This window comes from Suillus subaureus (assembly GCF_016647635.1).
Source record: "Suillus subaureus strain MN1 chromosome Unknown BJ212scaffold_16, whole genome shotgun sequence".
In the NCBI taxonomy this organism is placed as follows: domain Eukaryota; kingdom Fungi; phylum Basidiomycota; class Agaricomycetes; order Boletales; family Suillaceae; genus Suillus; species Suillus subaureus.
In genome coordinates, this window is record NW_024538572.1 from 758,893 (window position 1) to 784,193 (window position 25,301).

General features: G+C 48.6%; 10 protein-coding genes and 1 non-coding gene across 11 annotated transcripts; 5 read left to right on the plus strand and 6 right to left on the minus strand.

Annotated features, from left to right (window-relative positions):
• Positions 1–94: 94 nt before the first annotated feature.
• Positions 95–879, minus strand: BJ212DRAFT_1299773 (RNA polymerase Rpb7; the record flags this gene model as incomplete). Its single annotated transcript, XM_041332921.1, has 6 exons — positions 95–142; positions 191–256; positions 310–375; positions 432–482; positions 533–802; positions 868–879. 6 exons carry the CDS (start codon positions 877–879, stop codon positions 95–97), a joined length of 513 nt encoding a protein of 170 aa, XP_041193203.1.
• A 711-nt stretch (positions 880–1,590) lies between these two features.
• BJ212DRAFT_194968 (uncharacterized protein) lies at positions 1,591–2,297 on the minus strand. Its single transcript, XM_041342609.1, has 5 exons — positions 2,255–2,297; positions 2,129–2,203; positions 1,894–2,080; positions 1,747–1,843; positions 1,591–1,616 (listed from the first exon to the last, which is right to left on the minus strand). Coding segments are annotated over exons 2-4 (264 nt in total). The 5' UTR covers positions 2,131–2,203; positions 2,255–2,297; the 3' UTR covers positions 1,591–1,616; positions 1,747–1,768.
• Positions 2,298–2,720: 423 nt separating this feature from the next.
• On the minus strand, positions 2,721–2,856 carry BJ212DRAFT_t60. Its single transcript has one exon. It is a non-coding gene; the product is annotated as a tRNA-Ile (tRNA).
• Positions 2,857–3,346: 490 nt separating this feature from the next.
• On the plus strand, positions 3,347–4,122 carry BJ212DRAFT_1299774 (uncharacterized protein; the record flags this gene model as incomplete). Its single annotated transcript, XM_041332922.1, has 2 exons — positions 3,347–3,768; positions 3,819–4,122. The coding sequence occupies 2 exons, from the start codon at positions 3,347–3,349 to the stop codon at positions 4,120–4,122; spliced, it is 726 nt and encodes a 241-aa protein (XP_041193205.1).
• Positions 4,123–5,562: 1,440 nt separating this feature from the next.
• On the plus strand, positions 5,563–7,465 carry BJ212DRAFT_1355274 (terpene synthase). The gene is made up of 7 exons (XM_041335661.1): positions 5,563–5,581; positions 5,637–5,756; positions 6,008–6,103; positions 6,150–6,375; positions 6,429–6,717; positions 6,773–7,129; positions 7,190–7,465. The coding sequence occupies exons 2-6, from the start codon at positions 5,687–5,689 to the stop codon at positions 7,106–7,108; spliced, it is 1,017 nt and encodes a 338-aa protein (XP_041193206.1). The 5' UTR covers positions 5,563–5,581; positions 5,637–5,686; the 3' UTR covers positions 7,109–7,129; positions 7,190–7,465.
• Positions 7,466–8,020: 555 nt separating this feature from the next.
• On the plus strand, positions 8,021–8,434 carry BJ212DRAFT_1480963 (uncharacterized protein; the record flags this gene model as incomplete). The annotated part of the gene is made up of 2 exons (XM_041340183.1): positions 8,021–8,346; positions 8,404–8,434. 2 exons carry the CDS (start codon positions 8,021–8,023, stop codon positions 8,432–8,434), a joined length of 357 nt encoding a protein of 118 aa, XP_041193207.1.
• A 241-nt stretch (positions 8,435–8,675) lies between these two features.
• On the minus strand, positions 8,676–9,714 carry BJ212DRAFT_1480964 (Tgs1 protein; the record flags this gene model as incomplete). The annotated part of the gene is made up of 3 exons (XM_041340184.1): positions 8,676–9,190; positions 9,244–9,435; positions 9,498–9,714. The coding sequence occupies 3 exons, from the start codon at positions 9,712–9,714 to the stop codon at positions 8,676–8,678; spliced, it is 924 nt and encodes a 307-aa protein (XP_041193208.1).
• Positions 9,715–9,884: 170 nt separating this feature from the next.
• Positions 9,885–13,241, plus strand: BJ212DRAFT_1480965 (uncharacterized protein; the record flags this gene model as incomplete). The annotated part of the gene is made up of 10 exons (XM_041340185.1): positions 9,885–10,667; positions 10,719–10,867; positions 10,923–11,025; positions 11,075–11,575; positions 11,625–11,969; positions 12,022–12,331; positions 12,383–12,582; positions 12,633–13,073; positions 13,130–13,160; positions 13,219–13,241. The coding sequence occupies 10 exons, from the start codon at positions 9,885–9,887 to the stop codon at positions 13,239–13,241; spliced, it is 2,886 nt and encodes a 961-aa protein (XP_041193209.1).
• Positions 13,242–13,429: 188 nt separating this feature from the next.
• BJ212DRAFT_1355292 (regulator of chromosome condensation 1/beta-lactamase-inhibitor protein II) lies at positions 13,430–16,025 on the plus strand. Its single transcript, XM_041335662.1, has 16 exons — positions 13,430–13,539; positions 13,591–13,615; positions 13,691–13,744; positions 13,805–14,126; positions 14,188–14,323; positions 14,371–14,475; positions 14,528–14,609; positions 14,656–14,743; positions 14,799–14,900; positions 14,950–14,968; positions 15,026–15,074; positions 15,135–15,244; positions 15,298–15,382; positions 15,436–15,592; positions 15,649–15,853; positions 15,909–16,025. Exons 1-16 carry the CDS (start codon positions 13,488–13,490, stop codon positions 15,926–15,928), a joined length of 1,611 nt encoding a protein of 536 aa, XP_041193210.1. The 5' UTR covers positions 13,430–13,487; the 3' UTR covers positions 15,929–16,025.
• Positions 16,026–16,797, minus strand: BJ212DRAFT_1355294 (uncharacterized protein). Its single transcript, XM_041335663.1, has 2 exons — positions 16,365–16,797; positions 16,026–16,308 (listed from the first exon to the last, which is right to left on the minus strand). The coding sequence occupies exon 1, from the start codon at positions 16,646–16,648 to the stop codon at positions 16,436–16,438; it is 213 nt and encodes a 70-aa protein (XP_041193211.1). The 5' UTR covers positions 16,649–16,797; the 3' UTR covers positions 16,026–16,308; positions 16,365–16,435.
• A 6,780-nt stretch (positions 16,798–23,577) lies between these two features.
• BJ212DRAFT_1480968 (uncharacterized protein) lies at positions 23,578–24,531 on the minus strand (the record flags this gene model as incomplete). Its single annotated transcript, XM_041340186.1, has 5 exons — positions 23,578–23,655; positions 23,713–23,862; positions 23,999–24,094; positions 24,171–24,290; positions 24,364–24,531. The coding sequence occupies 5 exons, from the start codon at positions 24,529–24,531 to the stop codon at positions 23,578–23,580; spliced, it is 612 nt and encodes a 203-aa protein (XP_041193212.1).
• Positions 24,532–25,301: the final 770 nt, after the last annotated feature.

A 25,301-nucleotide genomic window follows, 5' to 3' on the forward strand; every position in this document is an offset into this window, starting at 1 on the left:
TAAGAAAATGGCATTAGTACTCTGCAGTAAATAACACAGCGAATACAGGGATAGCAGGGATACATAGGGTGATCGTCCAAATTCGATCTTGTGACTAGTCTATAACACCAAGATGATCTTCTTTGATCGTTCCGATGGCAAACTGACCTTGTATTAACAGCAGTAGTCGTACTAAAATCAAAAGACTCACGATTTCGGTAGCGTCAACGCGCGTTCCAACAATTTTTAGTCGTACACGAGTGTTCTTCTCGATGATCTGTTTGAAACAAGGTAGGGATACTAGGGAGACGGCACATGAACGGACAATACCTGGTCCTCTGATGCAAAAGATGGTGGATTCGAGGTCGGATCAAATTTCATGTCTGGATGTATCAGCTAGGAATGCCACAAGACATTGAGGGAGGCAGAACGGAGCAAGTATTCAAACTCACTTGGTGAGATACAAAAACCGTTAACGGCCCGACGTCAGCAAAGAAGCCCATCTACACACTATTCAGTACGGAGTAATGAGACATAACAGGGTATGGCGCACCTTGTTAACGTTATTTACAACCCCATCGACCACCTCTCCCTTGAATGGCTTAAAGACTATTGCACGATAGCGGGTGATGAATTCGGCCTGGCCACTTCCGCTCAGTACCATGCCTTTTCCGATATCCAGGATGGAGACGACAGCAATGATATACCCGAATGCGCCTGAACATGTTCCCTCTACGTCTGAGTAGAGTTTTGACTCGAGGAACTGGAGCATCCGAGGGCCAAAGTATGACGGATGGAGGAGAATTGTGTGCGTTAATTCTTTCTGGGCACCGAAGTTTGGTTATGACGGACTGAATGGTGGTGGAGCTCTCGGAGAGAGGTACTCACAATGAAGAACATGTTGGCTCGGTTAACACACGGGCAATCGTATTGATAGATCACAGGCTAAGTTGCTCCTCCCCAGATGCGGCAGATGACGTAATACAGCCGCTATCACCGTAATGGACGACAAGTTGCAGTATGAACTTTGCTGGGAGCCAGGATATTTCAGATTCAATTTTGACGTGAACATTGCTACTCAAGGCCTACTGGCATTGCAAGTAGAGTACTACCATCGTTTGACCATAATGAGTACTTACTCGTGCTCACTTCACTCACGCGCCGATTTGGTTCTAAACAAAGAATCACACTAAACGACCGTAACACCGCCGCTTCTTTCTGCTACACAAAGCTCGAACCAGACCAGTTCCTGACGGACTTCTGCGCTGCGTTTGAATTGCCTCCAGAAATTCAGAGCAGGCTGGCTGACATTAATGGATACACTGGAGCGCGAACTATCAGGTATATTGTCGTATCTGAGCTGAAAGAGATGGGTTTTAATGATGGCGAGATCGCGGCGATGATGGATGCCGTCGCAAAATGGACTACTGTTGATAAATCCATCCGCCAGCCGAAGTTGGGAGTCTTGGGGGATAGATGCAGGGGAGGCGTAGTCTCCCTCCGGAGGTCTCTAGAAAAAATTGAGGCCTTCCGTTTTTTTTGCTGCATACTCTGCGAGCCCTGACGTGCATCACACTAGGTCCACTTTCTGCCTTGTTCCGTCGTGCGCCGTTCATGACGACAATTTCACCCGATACCTGTGGTATGTAGATTAGCAAGTTTCTTGAACCCCGGTGTTCGCGTCACCAGATTGCTCTACAGGAGCAGCAGGTACCGAAGCGGATTGTGCAAACACGCCGAGGGATGAACGCTGATGCGTTCTCTCACTATACCATATTCGTGATCAGTCCTAATGACTCGAACTCCACTGCCCGAATGCTGCCATGAACCAGGGATGTGTTGCCCTTGCGGACCGGCCGGTATGCTACAGGGCCAGATAAGCATATTGACCCGAATTATTGGGTGAGTGCATACCTTCGGGGAAGTAGGGTAGATGTGTATCCGGTTGGAAAATATTATATCAGAACAATGATCGACTAGGACACTGACCACCAAGTGTGACTGCAAGTTATTCCAGGCAACCTTGTTCATCTGAACGTGACCTTTCTTAATGTCATCAGACTTCAAACAAATGAGAACGGTGTCACGATATTCGTTCCTCCTGCACTTTAAAAAATAAGTAGCTGTGAAACGAGTCCGCTATACGAACATCACGAGGCTCGGAGGATACGGTCACCGTGTTCTAACTGTAGAGCCCCCATGGTGGCGCGACTGAACCTTGCCACTGTGTTAAAGGAAGTTTAGATAGAATCAGCAGTATTCGCACCAGGCTTGCCTGAGTTGTCATCTGTAGCAATCAGATGCCAGACGGGTTATGGAGCAGGGCGTTGGGAGTCCTCGTATTTAAGTCTTTGCCCGCAGGGTAATGGTAGAAGTATGAGGACCTGCCAGTGGTTGTGGAACACCATTGGGGTCAGTTAAGTATTGGGTCAGTCATGGCTTATCATGATGAGTCTGGCGTCGGAGAGAGGTGGAGTTCAAGTGGTCTGCATAGTCATGGTAGCGGCGCCCGCAGCCTCGGCCCATCACTGGGCACCCACTGTGTCACTGTTGAAATGGACATTCAACTAACCAGGTCTACCATCTCCGTGACTTACGATTCAGGTCGTTCCTGTGGTTCAATCATAGCCTTCAAAAAAGTATCTACGGACGCATGGAATCTCATAGAATCAAGTTGCAACCCTAACGTTGCGGCCGAGGGAAAAAAACAATAAATTATTATTATTAGGGTACAAAAATATTGGCCAACGTGGGGATCGAACCCAAGACCTTCGCGTATCGAGTTCGTCGGTAAGATTATGAAGTTAAGAGTACTTGTCATAACTTTACCAGCGAATCGTATTAGCACGACGCTCTAACCAACTGAGCTAGTCGGCCTTATGTTTCGGGGTGGCAAACATTTTGAAGAGGGTGGGATAACTCTTTTCGTTACTAAGAGTTATTGTTCGGCCTTTAAGCTTTGACTCTGACAGATCTGACAGCTTCTCTTAGAGGTATACAGCTAACCTGTCATGTAAATTCGTGAACAAAGAGTGTCTGCGCTGCCATAATGTACATGTGATGTGACCTTGTCGCGCTGGATTACTGTGAGTCAGTGTTTCTATTTGTTCAAGCTCTAGTACTCAGCTGCTAGTGCAAGCTTGCGATGTCGGATAGGTTTTGAATTGTGCTGTTGACGATCGAGTCGATGAATATTTATATTTAATGTGCAGATCTCACTTTTCGCTGGCAAGGTGACAATGTGGCAGTGCTCCAGTAATCAACGTCCCTTAAGGTATCCTTATCGAGAAGTTCAAATTTGGTTTGGTTCAACTTGTTCTTTGACCAACATCTTCATTTGCAACAGCAGCCCTGCTCGATTTCAACGATGGTCACCTATTCCGCTTTCTTTTCTTCTGGCCTTCTCGCGCCTTACCATCCAAGAGCAACAACAACTCCTGCACCACCCTCCTCGCCGATGCCGATGCAATCCAGTCCTATACACCCTGTCGATCGCGATCTGAGCGTGACACCCACACCCGGTGGCAACTCGAATAACGTTGTTGCAGTACCCACTACGAATGCTGACCGTCCTCGCATGCGCAGGCGTCGCAGTAGCATGAATATTGGTGTGAACCCGATGGCTCTTATCAAGTCGCCGATGCGGAATGCGGGCAGCGCGCTTCAGCGCACCGGCGTCATGTCTCCCACCCGGAGTCGTGCAGGCAGCATCGCAGAGAACGCTTCAGAAACCAACAGTCTTTTTGGAAGACTAAGAAGTGGCAGTCTGAACGCAGGCGCTCCACTACGGTGAGTGGCTCCAATGCTCATAATTGGATGTCTTCTGAAACCCTGTGCAGCATGCGTCGTGCAGTCAAGCGAACCGTCCCACTCGCTCCGCCCCCCACTGCCCCTCTCCCTGCACTCCCATCGCCATCTCCATCTGCAAAATACACGCGTACTCTCGCGCCTCCTGCGCTTATCATACCTATTCCTCGCCAACCCCTCATGAATTATTTTGTGTCCAGTCCTAGTACCTCTGGACTACTCAGTCCTGATTCTGTGATGCAGTTCTCGTCCAATATGTCACCTGGTATCTCCTCCAGCCCTGCTCATAAGTGTTATTTTGGAAGTACTATCGATGAAGAGATGAAAGAAAACTGAACGCGCTTCGATGAGCGCCGCTTGTTTGGACATTGCGCCTGGTTGCGCACTTGCTCTCGTGCATAAATATCCCTGTTACCTATTTACTGTTCCAGATTAATTCCCTGCTGCATTTGTTACCAACATCCCACTCATATCCATCCAGTATCTCTATGTCCTTCAGTCTCTGCATCTTTCAAGCTTTCTCGTTACTGCTCTTTAAAAATGGTTTTGCTCGTCCTCGACATTCCTCCATGTTTTGTATGCTGCTCTAGTATCTATGTTATTTTTTGGGGCATCTGACGTGAATAGACCATCGTATTTTGGTCGTGGGCCAAGTACTAGGATGCACAACCGCGCTTGCAAATGACGCGTCATCGTTACGTGGTCCAAAATTCGGTGAACATTAAGAACCCGCGCAGCACGAGATTCGAGCATGGATGTCGGACGTCAACCTACATTGACGTACGAAAGCATCAATATGGGTATAGAACGAGTATGCATACGCTCCTGACGCGGACGGCCTAACCATCAAACGTTACTCAGAAACCTGCTAACGTAAGTTCTAATCACCTCAATCGGTGCACTCACCATGATCTAGCAAGGATAAGCTACGTAGTGAGGTACGTGACACTCACCAATTAGATCTACTAAAATTCGGAAATTACGCCGATATGTCTTACTTGCGGAAAGCTTTATTCTCCTGGCTTCGACTAAGCAAGTCTGACAAGGAATGTCTCTGATGAGTAATATTGTGATCTTATCACGCATTTTCGAACGTTCATGAGGCTATAACGCGTCTACCAGTTGAGCAACAGAGCGCAACCTGGACCATTCGAGCAGATCATTCACGGTGGCGTAAGGAGTCTCGGAACTGCTATCAATGGTAGTTATCACCCGAGACAGATTCGAGCAACAGTCACAGCAGCCCCGTGTTCCACGGCCATTGTGTTGCTATAACGGATAAGTACTGTGATTGTCACGATGGATGCCTAGCTTTTTAACTGAGCGTTAGTCTCCGAACTGCGGCGGAACCGAGCGAACCAATTCTACCCCCTCGACTGACCTACCCACAAAACCATATTCGGCACTGAAACCCATTGACATGTGCTTCGTCCTTGTCCATCTCGGCTCGCACAGCAGATCCGCTGTAGATGGAGTTCTGGTACTCTACATATGGTATCGTGAATCGTGACGCCCACCCAAGTCAACAAACAGATCTTAGATGAGCTTGTCAATCCCGTTTTACATACAGGTGAATCGCCGTTAATGATGAGATGTAGAAGTTCATCGTCCTCGTATCTTGACATCTGATCATCTTAACACTGACTATCTCTACTACTCATCGCACGGCTGACTTCCAGAAAGGGAATGCAGAAGGAAAAAGCTTGAGGTGAGCGGTCTGTCATGTTCGCGGAAGAGAACTACTGATACGAAACAATTACAAAACACACTATGTTTAGGGAGAAGAGTCTCGTTTGTATGTCCTGCCTATGGAAATGCGTATTGGATTCGAGTTTCACATTTTTTGTTAGTGACATTAAAGCCACGGGGAACTTAGGAGACTATATGGCCTAGCGCAGTCATGTTTCACCCTATTTGTGGAAGCCCGATTCAAACCTTGCTATTATTCGAGCAGGTGACACATAGGACAGGTGAGTCTACGCCCCACTTTCTTTCAATCTGACCTGTGGACCCTCCTTTCCAAAAGCACACAATGGTTCGAGCCAACACGATACACCCACTAGCAAAGATTGACATGAATATAAAGGCTGACATATTCAGAGCCCTTCTCTCATAACACAGTCTCCGTTTACTTATCCCAACATTCACGACACGAGTCCAACAACCTCCATGGCTTCTACCGCAACCTGCACTGTCCCTTGTTCTGACTCCGAGCCTACAGAGTTCATTATACCTGACTTCTACAACGAATGCCGCTATCCCATGCGACTAAACCCTCACTGTGATCCGGTATCTTACGCTTCTGCACAATGGCTTTGTAGCGAAGCCCATTTAGTAGAGCCCGAGAGCACCAAATATACGAGCCTTGCGCCCTGGCTACTTCGCTTCATCTTGTTACCCTGATGCGGATGCTTTCCATCTCAAAGTCTGCGCGGACTTTCTGGGCTGGTCGTTCAAAATGGACGACTGGCTCGAGATCGATAGGTCCGATGTTAATGATGCGTGGGGAGTACGTGACTGCTGTATATCTGCGTACCGCGATCCCGTCAACTTCCAGACGGAAAGATATAGTGCAAAGATGTGCAAATCGTGTGTCTATTTTTTTCCATCGCGCACACATTCTAATCATCTTACGGTTTTAGGTACTTCGGTCGCTTTAAGGAGACTGGCGGCCCTGGCTGCACAGAGCGCTTTATCCATGCAATGGATTTGTGGTTCATCTCTGCAGCAAAGGAGGTGGACAACCGCGCCAAGGGACATGTCGATGATGTTGAATCGTACATTGAACTGAGGCGCGACTTGAGCGGCTGCAAGTCTTGCTTTGCCCTTATCGAATTCGTCAATCGGATTGATCTTCCTGATGAAGTAGTCTCGCATCCGGTCATCATGGCCCTGGAGGAGGCTACCAATGACTTTGTTTCTTGGTCAAACGTAATACCTCATTCTGTCATCGAATTTTGGGCACTACTGATATCGCCGCTGACAGGACATTTTCTCCTATAATATGGAGCAATCTCACCATAGCACACATAATTTAGTTGCTGTGCTCATGATTGATCAAGGTCTCAGCCTGCAAGATGCTGTTGACTACTGCGGCCGGTTGTGCAATATCTCCCTCCAACGCTTTGAAGAAAACCGTGCTATCCTCCCCTCGTGGGGAGAAGAAGTCGACAGGCAGGTGGCACTCTACGTCGAGGGACTGCAGAACTGGATTACCGGTCCGCTCCAATGGTCCTTTGTGACCGCCCGCTATTTCGGGAAGGATGCGCATATTGTCAAGCAGGACAGAACCATCAAGCTAATGCCCAAGCGGCCCTTGTGAAATCCGCAGCTATTGCTCTATGTGAGACTGTTTTCACTTTCATGTACTGCACGATTCTCATTGCGACGACTGCCATCATAGAAAGCTGCATCAATATCTATATCTTGCTATGTGTGAAGCTACATTTTTGACCGTATCATGTTTGGCCTTCTTACTCAGAACGTTTTTGACTTTCGCTGTTGTGTGTGATAGTACTAGTCTCCCCCGGTCAGACTATAATGAAAGGAAGACAGTCGTTCATTCCAAGTTCATTCTATATAGAATTGTACACTTGCGAGCATGTACCATTCTTATACAAGTCTTGGAAACGATGTACATATGTACCATTTACATTTGGAGTGCAAATATTTATTTTAGATGAATGTGTGCATGAGCGTGCAGGGTGCCAGAAGTAGACTTGAACCACGAGAAAATTACGGTGCAAGAATGACTTTGGTGAAGTAGATAAAAGCTGCTTACTCAGAGCTAGCACCCGGTCTAATGCATATGTTAGTAATGTCTCATATAAACATTTAACACAGATTCTGATCGTTGGAGTATACTTGATCCGGGATGTATGTTAGCGTGAGATGAATGTTCTTATAGCAAATCAAGAACAGTGGGTTCACCTCGAGCGCCGTACTCCTCTCGCGCACTTTCATTCTCTCGTCCGCGACACCAGCAAGTGCACACCGTCAACAACGCCGCAGTATCCCCTGACTAGGATCGTGCAGATCCTAGCGACTATCGCAATTTATTCTTTCTGATAGAGGAAAAATACGTGAATGGCATGTGCAGGATCACGAGAACTCTCCAGTAGCTATCAAGGCTAGAATGGAAACCAAAAGGATCTTGACATAGTTGGAATCGAGTGTTCGCACCATCCAACTTCGCATTATCGCAGCGGTCCTGCTTGCGGACAATTTCCTTACCATGTACTTGGACGCCATTCCCGGAGCCTACCTCGACACCAACAACACTGGCTTCATTGTCATCCCCCCCTCTTCCGTCGCGGACATGCATCCCCTTAACTTCACGATCGACGGTTGTGTATTCAGCATAGATACAGCTGCACAACTGATCCCATTGGACCAGAACGCCGTGTTTGGCGGCAAGATTGGTGTACAGTACGGCGTCATTACTTCCCTCGGCGCTGACAGTGGGAGGGGCTTAGATTTCATCATCGGTCAGAAGTTATGGTTGGAGAAGTATTATGTTGTCTTTGACGCTGATGACAACCGCGTTGGCTTTGCGTACACGTGAGTCAGCTCGACCTGGTGTCTAAGTGAGGTTGAGGGTTGATATATTCGGACTAGTGATCACACCTTCTCGACGTACTTGCCTTGAGTTGTCAAGCGCAAACTATGTATCGCTAGAGAATAATCGAGGCACGAACGATGCCATGGACAGCTGAGCTCCGGCCGCGGCGTGGCAGTTTGGCATTTGACAGAAGTCGATTTTCGACTTGCCAAAGATCTTGTGAGCATAAAAGAGGGCCGTGGGTGCCCGAAAATGAGGAGCCACACAAATTATTGCAGCTCGTGGGCTACAATATTTGAATTGAGACCTCAGCTCTGGCAGTGTGAAGTCAGAATACATGTTCTTGCCCAGCAACCAGACCACCAAAATAACAAGTTAAAGCTTTCAACTTAGACCCCATCCACTCTTCCTCCACTTCAATCATTCGAGGCTCGTCATCGGGGGTGACGCTCTCGTCTTTTTCGAGCAGATCCAGGGCGGATATTTCATTCAAGTCCGTATTTCTGGGAAGGAAGTAGGCAATATTATCCGAGATCCGCTTCGTCAGGCGAAATAGATCAGCTCCATGTATCGGCTGTATCCTCGAGAGGCTATACTGTGGGTGCGTCTCTGGGTCATCCTGGAAGTCTGTGTTTTCATAGGGAGATATATATCCTGGGCCACCCCAAGGGGGACTCAAGAAGACGACGTCAATCCTGCGCCTTGGGTGGGGTCGTGAAAGATATGCGTTTGCAAATGAGATATAGTCTGCAAGGATAAACTCGATGCGGTCTGCAACACCATAGATAGCAGCATTATGACGAGCCAAAGCGAGTCGTGTTGGGGAGATATCCAGAGCAATGACTAAAATTTTACGAGGATGAAAATTGTAGTGAGCGATAGAACAAGCCTCTCACCATGCTCGCAGGTTTTCGCAAAAGCAATCGCATTTCCTCCAACGCCACAGAAAGGATCGAGGATTGTATCGCATCGACAGCGATCTGCAATTTGGACGGCGATGTCTTCAGGTGTCACGCTATACCAGCCTTCTTCATCTAATAGACATCCTTGGTCGTATAAAGAAAAGTAACGCTTTCGTTGCGCAAAATCTAAGAGACAACTAGGATTGAATCATAGGGCCCTTGAAACGTTAAGTTGTGGCACGACGGACATTTCTGCAGGTTTTCTGGAACCTCGTGAGCGGTGGTGTAGTGAGGAACAAGGGCGGTAGCATCGTATCTTGTGCGAACAGGACCATTATCCGTTTTGCGTTTCTTTGCAGGTTTGCTCTGATTCTGTGGTTTTTCTGAGAGGCTAGTAGTATTTGGATTGAGAAAGTCTTGTGGCAGGAAACGAGTTAAACCGGTGAGATTTGGTTTCTTGCCCATTGCGACCCTCGAGATGAACGTTACAAACGACACTGACGCGTTCGGTTTGTGATTCGCGGAGTTATAGCCGCCCTATCGATTTCAAGTTGTCACATCAACTTCCAGAGAGTACTAATTTTGAAGTGAGCACTATATAGTCGCCCAAGTTCTGACTCTCTTCATGCTCGGAGATGGACGTCGATATCGACGCAGATCATGATGTACCAGATTTTGTACGAGCCTGGCATCCATCAGTTCGTCGACCTATCATTCCCATCGATCCGAAGATCTACCACGAAGCCATTCATCCTCGCGCTATTTTCGAGCTTTGTAAAACTCCCTCCGGCGAATATGTATCCGTTGTTCCCTATTCCTGCGACTATTGTCGTTCGGTAAAGCAATCTTGTTCGCGTCTCTTGCCCTGCGATCGGTGCACCAAGGCTGATCGGCCTTGTGATGCCAGTCAACCAGGCTATCAGAAGCTTCCCCCGCCCAAGGTGACCAAGCTTAAAAAACGTCCAACAGCCTCTTCATCCCCACCAATATCCGGAATGTTCCAAACCCCACCGGCGCCACCCTCCAAGACGATAGTAGCTTCAGGATCCAGCCAACCCATTACAACTTCTTCAAACCCTCGGTCACCTAAGAAACCGAAATTGACCCATCCAAACTCTTCAAGTATTCCCAAAAAAACTTTCAAATACAAGGGGAATAAGAATATGGTTGATGGTAACCCCCTTCAAAACATACCTCTCAAACAACCAGTCAACCCAGAAACTGGGAGCGGTCAGTACCTCGTCATATTTCCCATTCGTGCACATAACGCGTCAGGAATAGATGCCGCAATCTCCACAGCGCCGGTTTGGACTTTTGTTAGGCCTCCAAAGACCAAGTGTGCGACTGACAGCTGTGCAACTGTTCCCACAGTCGATACCCTTCCTTGCACACCTTGCATACCTCGAGTCTGGGCAAATGTGAAGTACCTTAAAATAATGAATGCGAATCGAGTTTAACTAGATACCCAGTCTCGAGCAGAAATTACTTCAATATTTCCTGAACTCACAAAGTCTCTTACGGGTATCTCGTGGCGGCAGTTTCAAATGCCCGCATTGTTCCTAGAGCATCCCCACCCCGAGCATTCTTGGAGAGATAAAAACACTCTGAAAGTTGTTTTGTGAGTTCCTTCTGGTTTTAACCCTTGTTCACTGATTGGGCGGTGTCAAATATAGGGAGTGGAGTTTTCAACACGGACCCGAAGTACTTGTACGTGACGATTCGCATGACATAACATATGAGGAAAGGCCCTCCGACAACAGTGATCTGGCAGCACGGGTTAGAACTCGGTATATTTGCGAGGCTTGCTTCCTGATCTCCAATTTAGGTGGAAGAAAGCGGGTCTGTCAAGGATGAAGCGCCCTCCTTCTTCCCTATCAAAAGCGACCATCTGCAGTTCAATTTCTCATCGTTCACTGCACCTCTTACTGCGGGATCTGAAGGTGGGCTCGTTCGAATTCTTTCCATTCCGTCACTTAGATTACGAAAAGTGTTGCCATCCGATATCATGGCTGTGTCACAGTTACCCACGTCAACTCCAGTACCGGTATTAAATTCACCATCGCCGATGGTCTTGTCTCCATCTCTAGGTCTGGAACCGGAGACGCCAGCGGTGCCTTCCTCGGCAACTCCTCAATTCCAACTCCAGATACCTGAACCCCAGATACCTGAACAAAGGCCATTTGAGATCGAGACATTGGATCAGTGTCGCATGGACAACACCCCCTTACTTGTTTTCGTATCTCGAGAAAGCGGGCTCTTACCACTGCAGCTCCCTCCCGAGTACGCATGCTCTTGCTTGGGATTATTTGTCATATCTGACCTGAACGTCAGTTCTTTGCTCGTTTTACTGGTCACGTTTGTTGATCTCCCTGCAGGCAGATATAGACAATACAGTCATAACTATTTCTAAAACTCAGAAGTGCGAACGTGTACGATGGCACCTTACCTTGGAATGGGTACCGGGAGGCGAAGAAGGGTTGTTGGAAAATATCAATGAAAAGTCGTACCCATGGTGGATTGATCCTGTCGAAAAGGAGGCTGGCGCAGTGAAGACACCCAGAGACCTAAGCTCCCTCTATTTTAGCTTTCTGCCTTTGGACCTCCTTGCGGGCTTCAAACCTAGCGAGTATTTTCCAAGAGGCTGGTACTGCAGAGACTGTGGGATGCTTAATGCGCAGAGGTGTTTTCGACACCAGATCTGCCAGAGTTCCAGATGCAAAGTGATTTTTTTCTGCAACTAGCGTTGTCGAACCTTGCTGATTATGGCAGCAGCGTAGACTGGAGCGGGGAAAAGTACCAACCAATGATGATGCCTTGATTCGCCACATTGATCCGCTACAAGCACTTCGAGGACCACATCATCGTTTACCCATACAGGATCCTCTCGATTATGCACCTTCGTCAGTTGGCAAAATTGATTCCTCGTGGGACGACATGATGCGAAATTTGACGTATCAAGTCAACAGTGGTGTGAGAGTACAACATATTTTCACTGGTAACCAAGAAATATTGCAGCAGGATGCAACAAAACTACTCCTCGACATACAGAAAGATGTTATCCTTTCCCGCAGTGACCTACATAGTATGTATCCTTGTTGCTTTACTTCTAAAACGTGCGAAAATTTAATCTCAGGTCCCTATTTTACTTGGTCCACGAAACTTAATCACGAACATATCTGCTCCGGAGATCCATCAGGACAGCCTGAAATACCTAGACTTGTCTTCGACATCCAGGATACCCTGCTTCATTATATGCAAGCGTATGGCGAAGTCAACGATGTCAACATCAACCATATCATGATTCAGGCATGGGCTACTCCGGGCTCGAGACGGGTAAGCCAGAAAGGACACTCGATGCTGTGTTTTTATCTAAAAGCGACTAGGGCGCCGTTTTCAACGCGAAGAGCCACGTTGTCGCCATCATCTGTCTGGGTGCCGAAGTCGTCATGAATTTAGTACCCAAACGTGGTTTCACGGAGATCCCCATTGAAAGTGCGGAGGGCCGCATGGAGATTGATGGCGAGCGGATCTTAAGTGCGTCGCAGCTGGTGGATAATGGTTGTTCGGAACCTCTTGCGTCGGCAGCAGTAATTGTGCCAAACGACTGCCGCCAAACTGGTGGTGACCTTAACGCCGCAGATCAACCTGACCCAGCGAGCCTTGCTTTGGGGGAGGCATCTGGACCGTCAAGTAATGTGGGGGATGGCAAGGCAGCCAGAAAAGGGAAGGGTACTGGTGCCAAAAAGAATAAGCAAGCGCCCTTAGAACTTTCCATGACCCTAGTTCATGGTGATGCTATCATTCTCGAGGGAGATGACTTTGAGGTGAGGGCATCACGCGACCGCGTTTTAATGTATTACTGCTGATCTAAGTACGTTAGTACCAAATCAAGCGCAGCGGAACTACGATTCGTGAGTATTTTGAATTGGAAGCTTTTGGTTTCTAACTTAAATGACATGCCTTGGCTAGTTCTCATTGGGTCTTATGAGTGATCGGCACGGATCGGTCGGTCGTCTTGGAAGTTTCAGATCTGAGGTTAACCAAATATTAAATATTGTCATTATGCGATAGTTGCTTGTTCTCAGGTCGTTTATAACGAGAGAGGGGGTCCTCGTCGTGCATCGTAGTTAGAGCGCTAGAGCGAATCCGAAAGCAGCAATCAAATCTCCCAAACACACACTCGAACTGGCTGGCGCCTGCTGAGCGTGATTCTTCACAGCAACCAACCTCCAAGAATTATGGCTAAAACATCCACATCTACAGATGGACAAGACCCAAACTGGGGAAGAGGTAAATGCTACGTCGCACTTCTGTGAATAGAAGCTGAACTTTTGCGCACAGTACTAATTTGCGGTGGGACGGACTGGTGAGCGAGTCCAGAGCGACGAACCAGTCATTTGAGCTCGGGTATTTATGAATGGATGTTGTGCGCTTTTCACAGGCCGAAACTGGGGAAGAAAGAACGTGGTGGAAAAGGTGAAGGTAATCCTGATGCGTGCGTCGTTTACCAGCCAGCATAGCTACATCAGCTCAAAAACAGTTTTTTATATCCCAGACCAGACCTCCTCGAGCCCTATATCCTCCGTTCTCTCAGCAATATCAAAGTCGCTTCCATACACGCGTCATGTTTCGGGTGTCACTTCATCCTTCTTGATGTGGACGGCGCAGCGTGGATGTTTGGGCGGAATGCATCTTCTGCACTTGGCGTGTTAGGAGAGGACGCGATATCTGAAGACACTCCGCGACGCGTGCTTCCGACAGACTTGGGTGCAGAAGAAGGCACTAGATTCGTGTATGCAGCATGTGGACGTAGTCATTCCTTGTTAGTAGGCGATGATGGACAGGTCTGGTCTGCGGGCGCGAATAACTTGGGTCAGGTGAGTCGTGCTTTTAGCTCGTAATTTTTGTTCTGTAGGTTGACCGGCTGGGGTATACCAGTGCGGACATCCGGTCGTCGCGCAGATACCCACTTTCGAAGCGATTGAAGGGCCTTTTCTTGATGGCGGAAGACAGCACGTCATCAAGGCAGCAGTGGGCGTAACGTTTTCTATTATACTCACCGATGATGGCAAAGGTACCCCCTTGACGTATTCCGTCCTTCTGCTAGCTGACGTCTCTCAGTCTTCTCTTTTGGCAGTGGCGAGAAGGGACAGTTAGGAAATGGTAGGACGGGAGAACATATTATTACCGGAAACAAGACGGCGTTTGACATTGAGACTGAACCTAGTAAGCTTCGACATTCATTTGGTAACATCACTAGCTGATCCGTTCGTAAAAGTACCCGTGAAAGGACTTGACGATAAGACTATCATAGACATCGCATGCGGGCCGCAGCACAGCGTAGCCCTTGATTCCCAAGGGTATGTACCATCTAAACTCAGTGATACGTCACTCAAGTGCTCTTAGCCTCGTGTACGTGTGGGGTTATAACGGGTACTGTCGGCTTGGTCTGGGCAACCAACAGGACGTCCTCATCCCTAAAGTAGTCCCGCATGTACGTGTTGGTTTGGTTCTCCTTCGCGAACCAGCGTTGAAATAGCTTAACTTAGTTTGCCGGACCGAATGAAATAACAATGGGCGCTCATATTATCGCCGGCCCTTCGAATACCGTGGTTCTGGACAAGCAAAGATTGTATTGGATGGCCGGAAAGGTCCGTAAACGTCAGTCAGGTCGTGTGTTATTTCTGATCCTTTTTGCAGTGGAAGAATAGCGGAGAAGGTGTGCATCAACTATCGGCTCGGTTCGTTTATGCATTCACTTAGCTAATATGGGCAGGATCCTCCGGCTCGCCATACTCTTCATTTAGGTTTATTCAAGATCTAATGTAGGATCTCTGCTTCTTGCTTTGCTTGTTGATTCACGAATATGGCACTTTATTTATCAGGGGTTGTAAAATATCTGGTGGCAGTTGCGGTGGAGTGACCCATTTCGCTCTCACGACCGATGATGACGGCGGTGTCATGACAGTTGCTTGGGGGCAAAATGCATCCTACGGTAAGTAAAAGAAGAATCCTCATGACTGACCCAGCCTGAACGATGACTGCAAGGTGAACTCGGTCTGGGGCCTGATGAACCAAAAAGCGCCACAAAACCCACTCGCCACCAGCCTCTCGCTGGGATCGAGGTTATAAGGTGAAACATCCTCTGCTCGCAGGTTGGTACAATGTTTATTTGATCCCGTCCAGCGTGGCAGCCGGTCAACATACCACCTTGTTCTTGGCAAAACCAAATGCCAAATTCTCTGATCTTCCACGTCATCCCCTTGAAGTCGACGCCCCTGAACTCTGTATAGTCTGCGACAAGGATAACGGGGATGATGATCCTGCTTTGGAATGTGACAAGGTTGGTTACAGTCATCTTAACTTTCGATGACAGTGTTTACGAGGTTGGATCGACAGTGCGATCATCCATACCACCTGGGCTGCCTTAATCCTCCTCTGGAGGCCATTCCAGAAGGTGAATGGTTCTGTCCTAAATGCGTCGGTGAGCTGGGTGCCCTTTCAGGTCACGACTCCAAATCGTCCGGAAAAAAGGGCACCAAATCGTCGCCGGACACCAAGGGGGGCACGAAGAGGAAGGCAACTTCTTCTTCGAAAGAAGGCGGTAAGCATCTTATTGATCTTTCTGTGACCTACTGATCCCTGACGCCTTTTCGTAGCTCCTAAACGTAAAAAATAACGATACATGGAAGATATGCAAGACCCAAACATAATACATCCGAAACTATACCTTCTCTGGAAATGTTCTTTGTGTACTACATTGACTATTCTCGGTGTAACGTTTAGCTGGGTCTTATCGCTCTCGATGTTATATACTGACCTAAAGTGTACATAGTCCTTTCACATTCCCCATTTTATCGATGTTGTGCGATGTATAATTTTGTTTTATATGTAGATGTTACTCAACTCTTCTCTTGTTAGATAACACTTTAGACACTGGAAGTCCTCCACTCTTTATTCGAAAGCATCATTTGCGCGATGTGACTCCTGTGTTGGAAATCACGATCGTGTGTGCCATTTCATGACTGTCATGCACATCAATGCGGCGGTGTGACTATGGTGTGTGTGACCTTAACTGCTGGCGTATATGAATCTAAATGTTTCATTAACTGAAGGTAGAAGGTGGTACATCCGACTCCCGCCAATCAAAAGATCAGATGCTACATGTATAATGCGACGTATTATCTCATTCGATTCGAATCGTGTCTCGACTTCCTTGCAAGTCTTTGAAGCCAGTGATAAACCGCGCGCCTTTTTTCGACCCACGGCAACTTGATATCTCTGCAGGACGATATCTTATTATGCTACATCTTTGATGTGGCGAGTGTCCGAATGTCGTGTACTTCAAGTTGCCACTAGTACTGGCAAGTCTTGGGGTGCATACACCACTCACCTGCATGTCTGCGATCAAACGGTAGACGAATGAAAGTAGTCCTTCGACTTCCTGGCTTTCAACGTTGTGTCACACGGTGTGCTTAGCGCTCAAAGTCAACACAACAGCAAATAAGTAATGCCTCAAGGCGCGGCGATCAAGGATACGACCTGTTACCAGTTATCTAGCTCAGAAACGAAGTGGGACTCATCCTTCCTCTAGTCACTTATCACACCCTACTTCGCTCAGACTGATCCTTGACATTAATTATTTCAAACAATGAGTGAACGCAATCAATCAAGGAATTCAAGGCAAAATCCTCCTCCCGAAACCCGCACATCCACTGGTGAAGCAACTGCTGGTGAAAGCTCGGTATGTCGCTGAGGACCACTTTTCATTTTACTTGAAACATTAACTCTGATGCATCCTTCCTCCAGGGTACTCAGGGCAGACGCCGCGGCAAAGTTCGTCGGTTTCCTAGGGAAGATTGGGAATGCGACTCAGAAAATTTCTGTGAGTCGACAAAGATCCTGATTTTCCTCGATCAAGCTTAAGGCTCATGTGATCATACAAAAGCACTCGCCAATGGATTCCCACGGCCGTGACTCTGTTCTCCCGAATGTCGATCGTGAGGACGCCTCATCGACTGCAAATATCGAGGTTAGTTACTTTTTAGCTTGTGCACCCTCTCTCAATACATAAATTCTGGTGATCATACAGGTTCAGGATCCCCCCTTTGGTGTGGAACAAGGTGCCGATCCCCAATCATCACTTCAGGACGCCAGAGAGGCCGTAGAGCTTATGAAGTCACTTTCGGTACATGTGACATCTGGAAAATCCACCGCCAAGAATGTACCAGCGGATCTCAAGGTTGCATCTAATTTTCATGACACATATCTTCAACCCCTCAGGATATTCGATAGTGTTATTGGGACGCTTGCGGAGGTGTGGATCATCTCTCTCGATCGGATCCTAACCAATCCTGTTCCATAGGTACATCCATACGCCAAGTTGGCGCTGAGCGTGTTGTCTTGGGCCGCAAAAGTATGTTTGGTTTTGTTCTCATTCGTATCTCTTTCTTAGTTCTTATGCGTGTAGATAGTTCTTGCTCAAGCGGATCGCGATACAGCGATACTCGACCTTCTCCAGAAGTTGGGTGATGTTTATGGCTTCATTACAGAAGACAAGAAGCTTCACCAGATTTCGTCGATGCACACTATCCTTGGACAGATTTCTCAGCAGATCCTTGAATGTGCCCATTTTATTAGAGATTATTCAGAGACCAAGAACTTTTGTGAGTCTTCAGCAAGTCACTGCGCTTTTCACTGTCTCAATCCTCTACTATCATCATAGGGAGTAGAACCGGAAAGAATATAGGCTGGGAAACAGATGATGTAATTCGAGGGTATCGCGGAATGTTAGATAAGCTCATGGACAACTTTGAGAAACAAGTTACTCGCGATGTAGCCATTTATGTCCATCGTACAGGTAAGAGTTTGTACCTGCTTCTCACTCGACATCTATTCATACGTCTCCAGGCGAAACACTAGATCTTAGTGGTATGACGTATGCGGATGGCGCGGGACGAGATACTGGGAAACAATGCCTAGCAGGGACGCGCACAGAAATCATTTCCGAGATCACAGACTGGGTCAACAGCACCGGAGACAATGTTCAGCGTGTGCTCTGGCTATCTGGCCCTGCAGGCAAAGGCAAGTCGGCCATCGCCCATACGATTGCTAACTGGTTCAATGATGTGGGGGGGCTCGGTTCATGTTACTGCTTCGATCACCAACGAGATGCTGACCGTCGTCACGAAAAGATTTTTTCTACCATCGCACGCGACCTGGCCGACCGTGATCCGGAGATGAGGCGAGCATTAGCGGAGGCAGTTAAAGATGCGAGTTCCCTCAAGACTACAGTGGATATCGTCCAGCAGTGGGATGAGCTTTTCATGAAGCCACTGGGAAAGCCCTCAAGGTCAATTGTAAGACCCGCCGTCATCGTGATAGATGCACTGGACGAGAGCGGCGGAGTCGAGACACGGCTCCGCCTTCTCCAAATTCTTGCGGGAAAACTAGGTGTTCAACGAATCACCGAACTCCCAGCCAACTTCCGGATTATCGTCACTTCTCGTCCCCTCCGCGATATCGAAGCTGAGCTTGCAGGTGCTCAGCATATTCGACGGATGTCCATGGACGACATTTCATCAGCCACCGCAGAGCGCGACATCCGCACTTACGTATCGAAGGAGCTGGAAGGCCTCTCGAATTTTGGGGACAGAGAATTCACAGCCCTCGCTGAAAAAGCTGATGGACTTTTCGAGTGGGCACGTCTCGCCTGCAGAAACATCAAAGCGCCCCCTCCTGGTTTATCTCCAATCGAGTCCTTCAGTCTTGTCACGTCCCGTGATCTTGCCGAGCGGGAAAACTTATTGTATGATATATATCAGCTCATTTTGACAGAGGTCATGCGAAAGGATAGGTCTACACACACCGTATCTCAGCACGGGCAACTAGCGAGATTTCGTTCTGTAATAGGACAAATTCTTGGCGCAGCTGAACCCCTCTCATTGGAGTCCCTGAATGTTATGCGGAGCCATTTTCCGGACACAGGCGAGCATTACAAAGTGCAAGTCATCATAGAACACATGGGATCCCTCCTCAGCGGTACCACCAACCCATCTACCCCCATCCGACCCCTTCATGCATCCTTCCGCGACTTCCTGACGAACCAATCATACAGTGGGGAGTTTTACGTTGACGTGTCGAAAGTACAACGCGACCTTGCTTTCGCATCACTTCGAGTGATGGAACATGAACTTTCCTTCAATATCTGCGATTTAAAATCTTCATATCTTCCTAATGTGAAAGATCCCGGGTTGCGAGAACGAGTTGAAAAGTGCATCCCCCCACACCTATCCTACGCCTGTCGATTTTGGCCTGCCCACGTACAAACAACAGTTTTCGAAACGGAGCTCGCGGATGAAGTCAAATTATTCTTCGACCATCAGCGACTGCTCTTCTGGATTGAGGTCCTTGGCATTATCAAGGTGCTCAGCCGCGCAGTCCCCGCCCTCCCACGCATTTCCCAGTGGCTGAAGGTGAGCATATGGTTAATGAGTGTCAGATGAAGGGCTGACACTCAACCACAGGGCCAGTCTGATACGAAGATGCCTCGTTTGCTGCAATGGATGTGCAGAGGTTCATCCAAGTCTTCGGCGGCATGATCTTGCACAGTACGCCGCATCTCTATGTATCAGCACTACCGTTCTCTCCCGTGAACTCTACGATATCCCAAAAATGCGCTACCAAATTTCTGAACACTCTTCGTCTGGTATCTGGACGTGATGAGAACTGGACGGCTGTTCAGACTGTGATTAACGGACACACTGGTTATGTTTACTCAGTCTCGTTCTCACCGGATGGGACTCGCATTGCAACCGGATCGGATGATTGCACTGTGCGGCTATGGGATGCAGCGACGGGCCAGTCAGTAGGCGAACCTTTGCGAGGGCACACTTCTTCAGTCACCTCAGTCTCATTCTCACCCAATGGGAAACACATCGTGTCTGGCTCGGCCGATAACACCGTCCGGTTGTGGAATGTAGCAGCATGGCAGCCCGTTGGTGAACCCTTATGGGGGCACACTGAAACAGTTTACTCGGTCTCGTTCTCGCCAAATGGTACTCGCATCGTGACAGGCTCAGCAGACAAGACTGTCCGGCTGTGGAATGTAGCAACGCGGCAGCCAATTGGTGCACCCTTACGGGGGCACACTAGTGGTGTTAACTCAGTATCGTTCTCGCCGGATGAGACTCGCATTGTTTCTGGTTCAGATGATAAGACTGTCCGGCTATGGGAAGTAGCAACGGGGCAGCCAGCCGGTGAGCCATTGTTGGGGCACACCGATGAGGTCAGGTCAGTCTCGTTCTCTCCGGATGGGACTCGCATCGCGACTGGATCTGCGGATAAAACTGTCCGGCTGTGGTCTACAGCGACAGGGAAGCCTGTCTGTGACCCCTTGGAGGGGCACACTGATTGGGTTGGGTCAGTTTCGTTCTCGCCGGACGGAACTCGCATTATAACAGGTTCACACGATGGGACTGTTCGGCTGTGGGTTGTAGCAACAGGGCAGCCGGTTGGTGAGCCCTTGCTGGGGCACACTTGGCAGGTTCTCTCAGTCTCGTTCTCTCCGGATGGGACTCGCATTGCGACTGGTTCTGCAGATAATACTGTCCGACTGTGGGATCCAGCTACAGGGCAGCCAGTTGATGAGCCCTCCCAAGGGCCCACCAATTCAATTACCTCAGTTTCGCTATCGCCGGATGGGACTCGCTTTGCGATTGGTTCTTGGGATGGCACTGTTCGGCTGTTAGATGCAGCGACGGGGCAGCCAGTTGGTGAGCTCTTCCAGGGGCACATTCGTGCGGTCTCCTCGATCTCATTCTCTCTGGATGGAGCCCGCATGGCGACTGGTTCTCGGGATAAGAGTATCCGGTTGTGGGATGCAGTGACGGGGCAGCCGGTCGGTGAGCCCTTGATGGGGCACACTGATGAGGTTAGCTCGATCTCATTCTCGCCGAACGGAACTCGCATAGTGACTGGTTCGGACGATAAGACTATCCGGCTGTGGGATGCAGGAACGGGGCAGCCAGTTGGTGAGCCCTGGTGGGGGCACAATCATGGAGTTAGGTCAGTCTCATTCTCGCCCAACGGAACTCGCATCGCAAGTGGTTCTCGGGATAAGACTGTCCGGATGTGGGATGCAGCGACGGGGCAGCCAGTCGGTGATCCCTTGGTAGGGCACACTGATGAGGTTAGCTCTGTCTCATTCTCGCCCAACGGAACTCGCATCGTGACTGGTTCGGATGATAAGACTGTCCGGCTGTGGGATGCAGGAACGGGGCAACCAGTTGGTGAGCCCTTGCGGGGGCACAACCATTGGGTTAGGTCAGTCTCGTTCTCGCAGGATGGGGCTCGCATCGTTTCTAGTTCGAATGATGAGACTATCCGGCTGTGGGATACAGCGACGGGGCAGCCAGTCGGTCGGCCTTTGCGGGGACACACTGAGTTGGTCAGCTCAGCATCTTTCTCGCCAGATGGGACTCGCATCGTTTCTTGTTCATGGGATGGGACCGTCCGGGTCTGGCATGCAGTGATTGGGAAGTCGTTGCAGGATTACGCCGAAGAAGACTGTTCAGCATCCTCCCCACATGACAATTGCATCCCACATCCAACAGTGGCCATCCCCACACCCAACACTGCTCCCGATGACTTCATCTCCTTCTCATCAAACTCGACACATGCACTGCGTGACACTGCTGAGCTACTCGCAAGCACCCCCCGTGATGACCGCAGTTCGACGTTCGCTCTTCTTGGACACGATGGATGGATGACGGGACCCAACCGTCGGCTCTTATTCTGGGTACCACCCGCTTCACGAGGGACATTTAGATATAATCCTCGAACGACATTAGTAATTGGGAGAAGATGTATTGAGCTTGATTTGAGTCGCATGGCACATGGGACACGTTGGCAGCACTGCTACGAGTGAGTCTCCAGTCTTTTCCGTTCTTCGCATTAATCATTCAATACTTCTAGCTCTTGATGATGAATGGCTCCAGTTGCGGAGACGTCTGAGATCCTTGCATCAGCCACGATGTCGAGTGTATGATTAGTAATTCGTATGCCTAGCCTTGGGTCTCGGTTCGGAGTTGTTCGAGTGAACGACGTGTTAGAAGACTGACTGGGTAACAGGTCTTTGCGAGCACGTAATAATTATAAACTGAGGGCGAATAAAGTGATCAAAGATGCATTCGTGCGAAACAGATGGAGAGAAGAGTGTGCAAGGTGCCTCCCACAGTGAACTGAAGAAACAAACAAAGTTTGCGGCAACAGCGGGGATGTATTTGAACATTGTGGGGCTTCGGTGGTCCACAGTTTAAGAGTTAGAATGTTGAGAGAACTGGGTCACTGTTTCGGAAAAGAATGTAGTTCGTACAACACGTGTATGGTGACAACAAAAGCACCATGAGAGTGACGCGTGCAAGGATATACGAGACATGAGGCGTTGAGGAGTAAGGCTGGTAATGAATTCGACGAGGATTGATGGATCATGAGTGATGAGTGAGTGGGAATTAATTCACTTAAGATACGGAAAGTAAGGACTTGGTAAGGATATGCTTTTATATCTAAGCAAATGACTCATCAAAGCGGTACAAGGGGAATTCCATCGTCAGCGGAGTGGCACTCTTTACAAGAACATGGGAAACTTGAAGAATACTTAAAAATGAGGAAAGCCTGGGACGAGCAAAGCAACAAGCGATATGAGAGACAACCCTTCAGTTTCATTAAGGAGAATACCGGACGCGGGACGTACCAGATAGACCTAGTGCGACGATGGGCTCATCCTCCTTAAGTGAGGACATCTTCAATATTCGGTTGGCGGGAATGACGATTGGATGTCAGGAAAAGGATTGCAATGCACTTGCAGGAAACCACTCAGCCTCTATAACTCGTGCATCCAACTCGAATTTCTGGTTCATTTGAGTGTTGACAAGTTGGCACGAGTCGATTCTCGCAAGAGTGGAAGAAGCGCTGAGTAAAGTCGTGGGTGTGAAATTTGTGTTCACTGTTGGATGTCGACGACAAACTACAAGCTTCACCAACAAAACCGTATGAGGCCGACGGCGTGGGAAGCAAGCGCTGAGGACCACGTACCAGCCGCGTAGCCGCAGCTAATATCGTTAGCACCTCCGCTTGTACTTGGTCGCATTACAAACGATGAGGACGCGTCTGCGCTAAGACCTTTCCCTGCAGTCAGGACCCATAGTTAGAACCCAGCGCCTTCACTCACATTTCTTCTATCTCGACGCGCACCAGCACCGTCCATCCACCCTATTCCCTGCCACCGTTCCCATAATCTCCAAAGCCACCATACCACGCAGCAGGTTGTCATTCTTTCTCTCTCGTGGGATCAGTCGAATGAACAGTCAAAGTTCTGGGACTCCTGTAAGTAAACGATGATCGGATCTACGAAGATGGGTGAACTTAAGGTGATGTAAAGAAGTGACAGGGACGGAGGCATACCTTGGCGTAACCGCCTGCAGTTTCCATCAACGCCTTGACGCCCGCACGAGAATCGTGCACAACATGATCATTGTGGTCCATGCCGAACACAGGAACTGGAACTTGCGCTTGGTATCGTAGTGAGGGACCCGACGTCCGGGAAGGATACACCTATTAGTGCGGATGGAGGCTTCTGAGTCTAATTGGGGGCAGGCGAGGCGACAAGGGAGGTAGTTGTTAAGCATGCAGTCAGGTAGATGTACAGGTCGTCACTAGAGACAAATGTTACATCCTGAAACTGTCATACCTTGGCGGAGAGCATAACGATGGCGTGAACGGTAACTTCTCGAATGACAGGAGTGATGTCAGAGAAGGTAGTCTGCTGCACAGATGATGGAGTGAGCTGCCTTCCAATAAAAACGTACCCAATTCAACCAGATTTCATCGACGACTGTCTTTCATCCCGCTTTTCGGCGAACTATCGAGAACCACCATGCATGAGAGGCAAAATCAAAGGGGGAGGAAGAAAATGCGATTTGGACCCCACATCTGGTTGTCTGCAGGTCCCGCTTCTTCAGAATCTTCGGATATCCTTTCTTCTAGTGTAGTCAGACACTAAAGGTCTACGTCAGCCACGAAGCTGTCGGCAGGACAGCTTGTCGTGAGATCAACCCAAGCCATCTTCAACAGCTCGCTAATGTTCCATTCCCCATTCCGAGTTTGGACGCGTTTTTTGAAATCAACGGCCTTTCGATGAGCAACGAGAGTGAATGCGTGCACCACAGGCATGCCACCAAGCCGTCTTTCGACTTGACTAGAAGCACCAGCAGTGTACGACATCTAATCCCGCTAGGACGAAAGGAGACACGTTGCACAGTATTATTCCTGAGTAGTAGTACGAACGCGGAGGAGAAGCACTGTAGATATGGAAAGAGGTGAATGCAGCACTCCAGGACCTATACGCAGATGGACATTATATTCTCATATGGTGATCATTACAAAGATTCACTGTACAGTGTAGGTGTTGAAATGATGTTTGGACATGATCTGTACCCTAGGATCTGTGACAGTGCCGCGTCAATTTCACCTGGCCCAGATAAAACACGTACAATAGAACCTGTCTAGTACAGCACATCCTTCTCCATCCAATTCCACTATGCCGATTATGGTAGGTTCGTTTTGACTCGTCCATGATGCAGGGTTCGGGTTGAGGAGCTGTATGGAGGAGAAAAAGATAGCCGAGGATATGAATTTCATCTGGAAGAGAATTAAAGCGGTGGACGAAGTAGCTGAGGAGTCGGTAGTGGAACCTTTGTGGAGGTTGGGTAAGATCGAAAACAGCATGAGGAATCACATTAATCACGTACTGGAGCACTGTGTAACAATTATAAAGACGGTCGTCAATTTTATAGCCTAGGCGTGAAAAAATGATGACGCACCCCTTAAGGACAGACTATCCTCCGAAGTTCCTAACTTCTGGGGGTGGACATGACATTGCGTCTGGCATGAATCGGTCCTTGGTCTGTAAGGGGAATAGTTATTGGGAGGCGCACAGGACATGTAAGACAGTGACGTGCGTACTCCAGATTGCGCGAGTCATAGTATGAAGT

Excerpts from the sequence above, each read along its gene's own strand:
- BJ212DRAFT_1355292 (XM_041335662.1), top strand. The coding sequence starts at position 13,488 with ATGGCTAAAACATCCACATCTACAGATGGACAAGACCCAAACTGGGGA. Across the intron at positions 14,324-14,370 it reads ACTCACCGATGATGGCAAAG|TCTTCTCTTTTGGCAGTGGC; the intron begins GTACCCCCTTGA and ends GACGTCTCTCAG. Across the intron at positions 15,075-15,134 it reads AGGTTTATTCAAGATCTAAT|GGGTTGTAAAATATCTGGTG; the intron begins GTAGGATCTCTG and ends TTTATTTATCAG.
- BJ212DRAFT_1355294 (XM_041335663.1), bottom strand. The coding sequence starts at position 16,648 with ATGCAGGTGAGTGGTGTATGCACCCCAAGACTTGCCAGTACTAGTGGC.
- BJ212DRAFT_1355274 (XM_041335661.1), top strand. The coding sequence starts at position 5,687 with ATGTTTCACCCTATTTGTGGAAGCCCGATTCAAACCTTGCTATTATTC. Across the intron at positions 6,376-6,428 it reads AGTGCAAAGATGTGCAAATC|GTACTTCGGTCGCTTTAAGG; the intron begins GTGTGTCTATTT and ends TTACGGTTTTAG. Across the intron at positions 6,718-6,772 it reads ACTTTGTTTCTTGGTCAAAC|GACATTTTCTCCTATAATAT; the intron begins GTAATACCTCAT and ends CGCCGCTGACAG.
- BJ212DRAFT_194968 (XM_041342609.1), bottom strand. Across the intron at positions 1,844-1,893 it reads TCTACCCTACTTCCCCGAAG|CATACCGGCCGGTCCGCAAG; the intron begins GTATGCACTCAC and ends CTGGCCCTGTAG.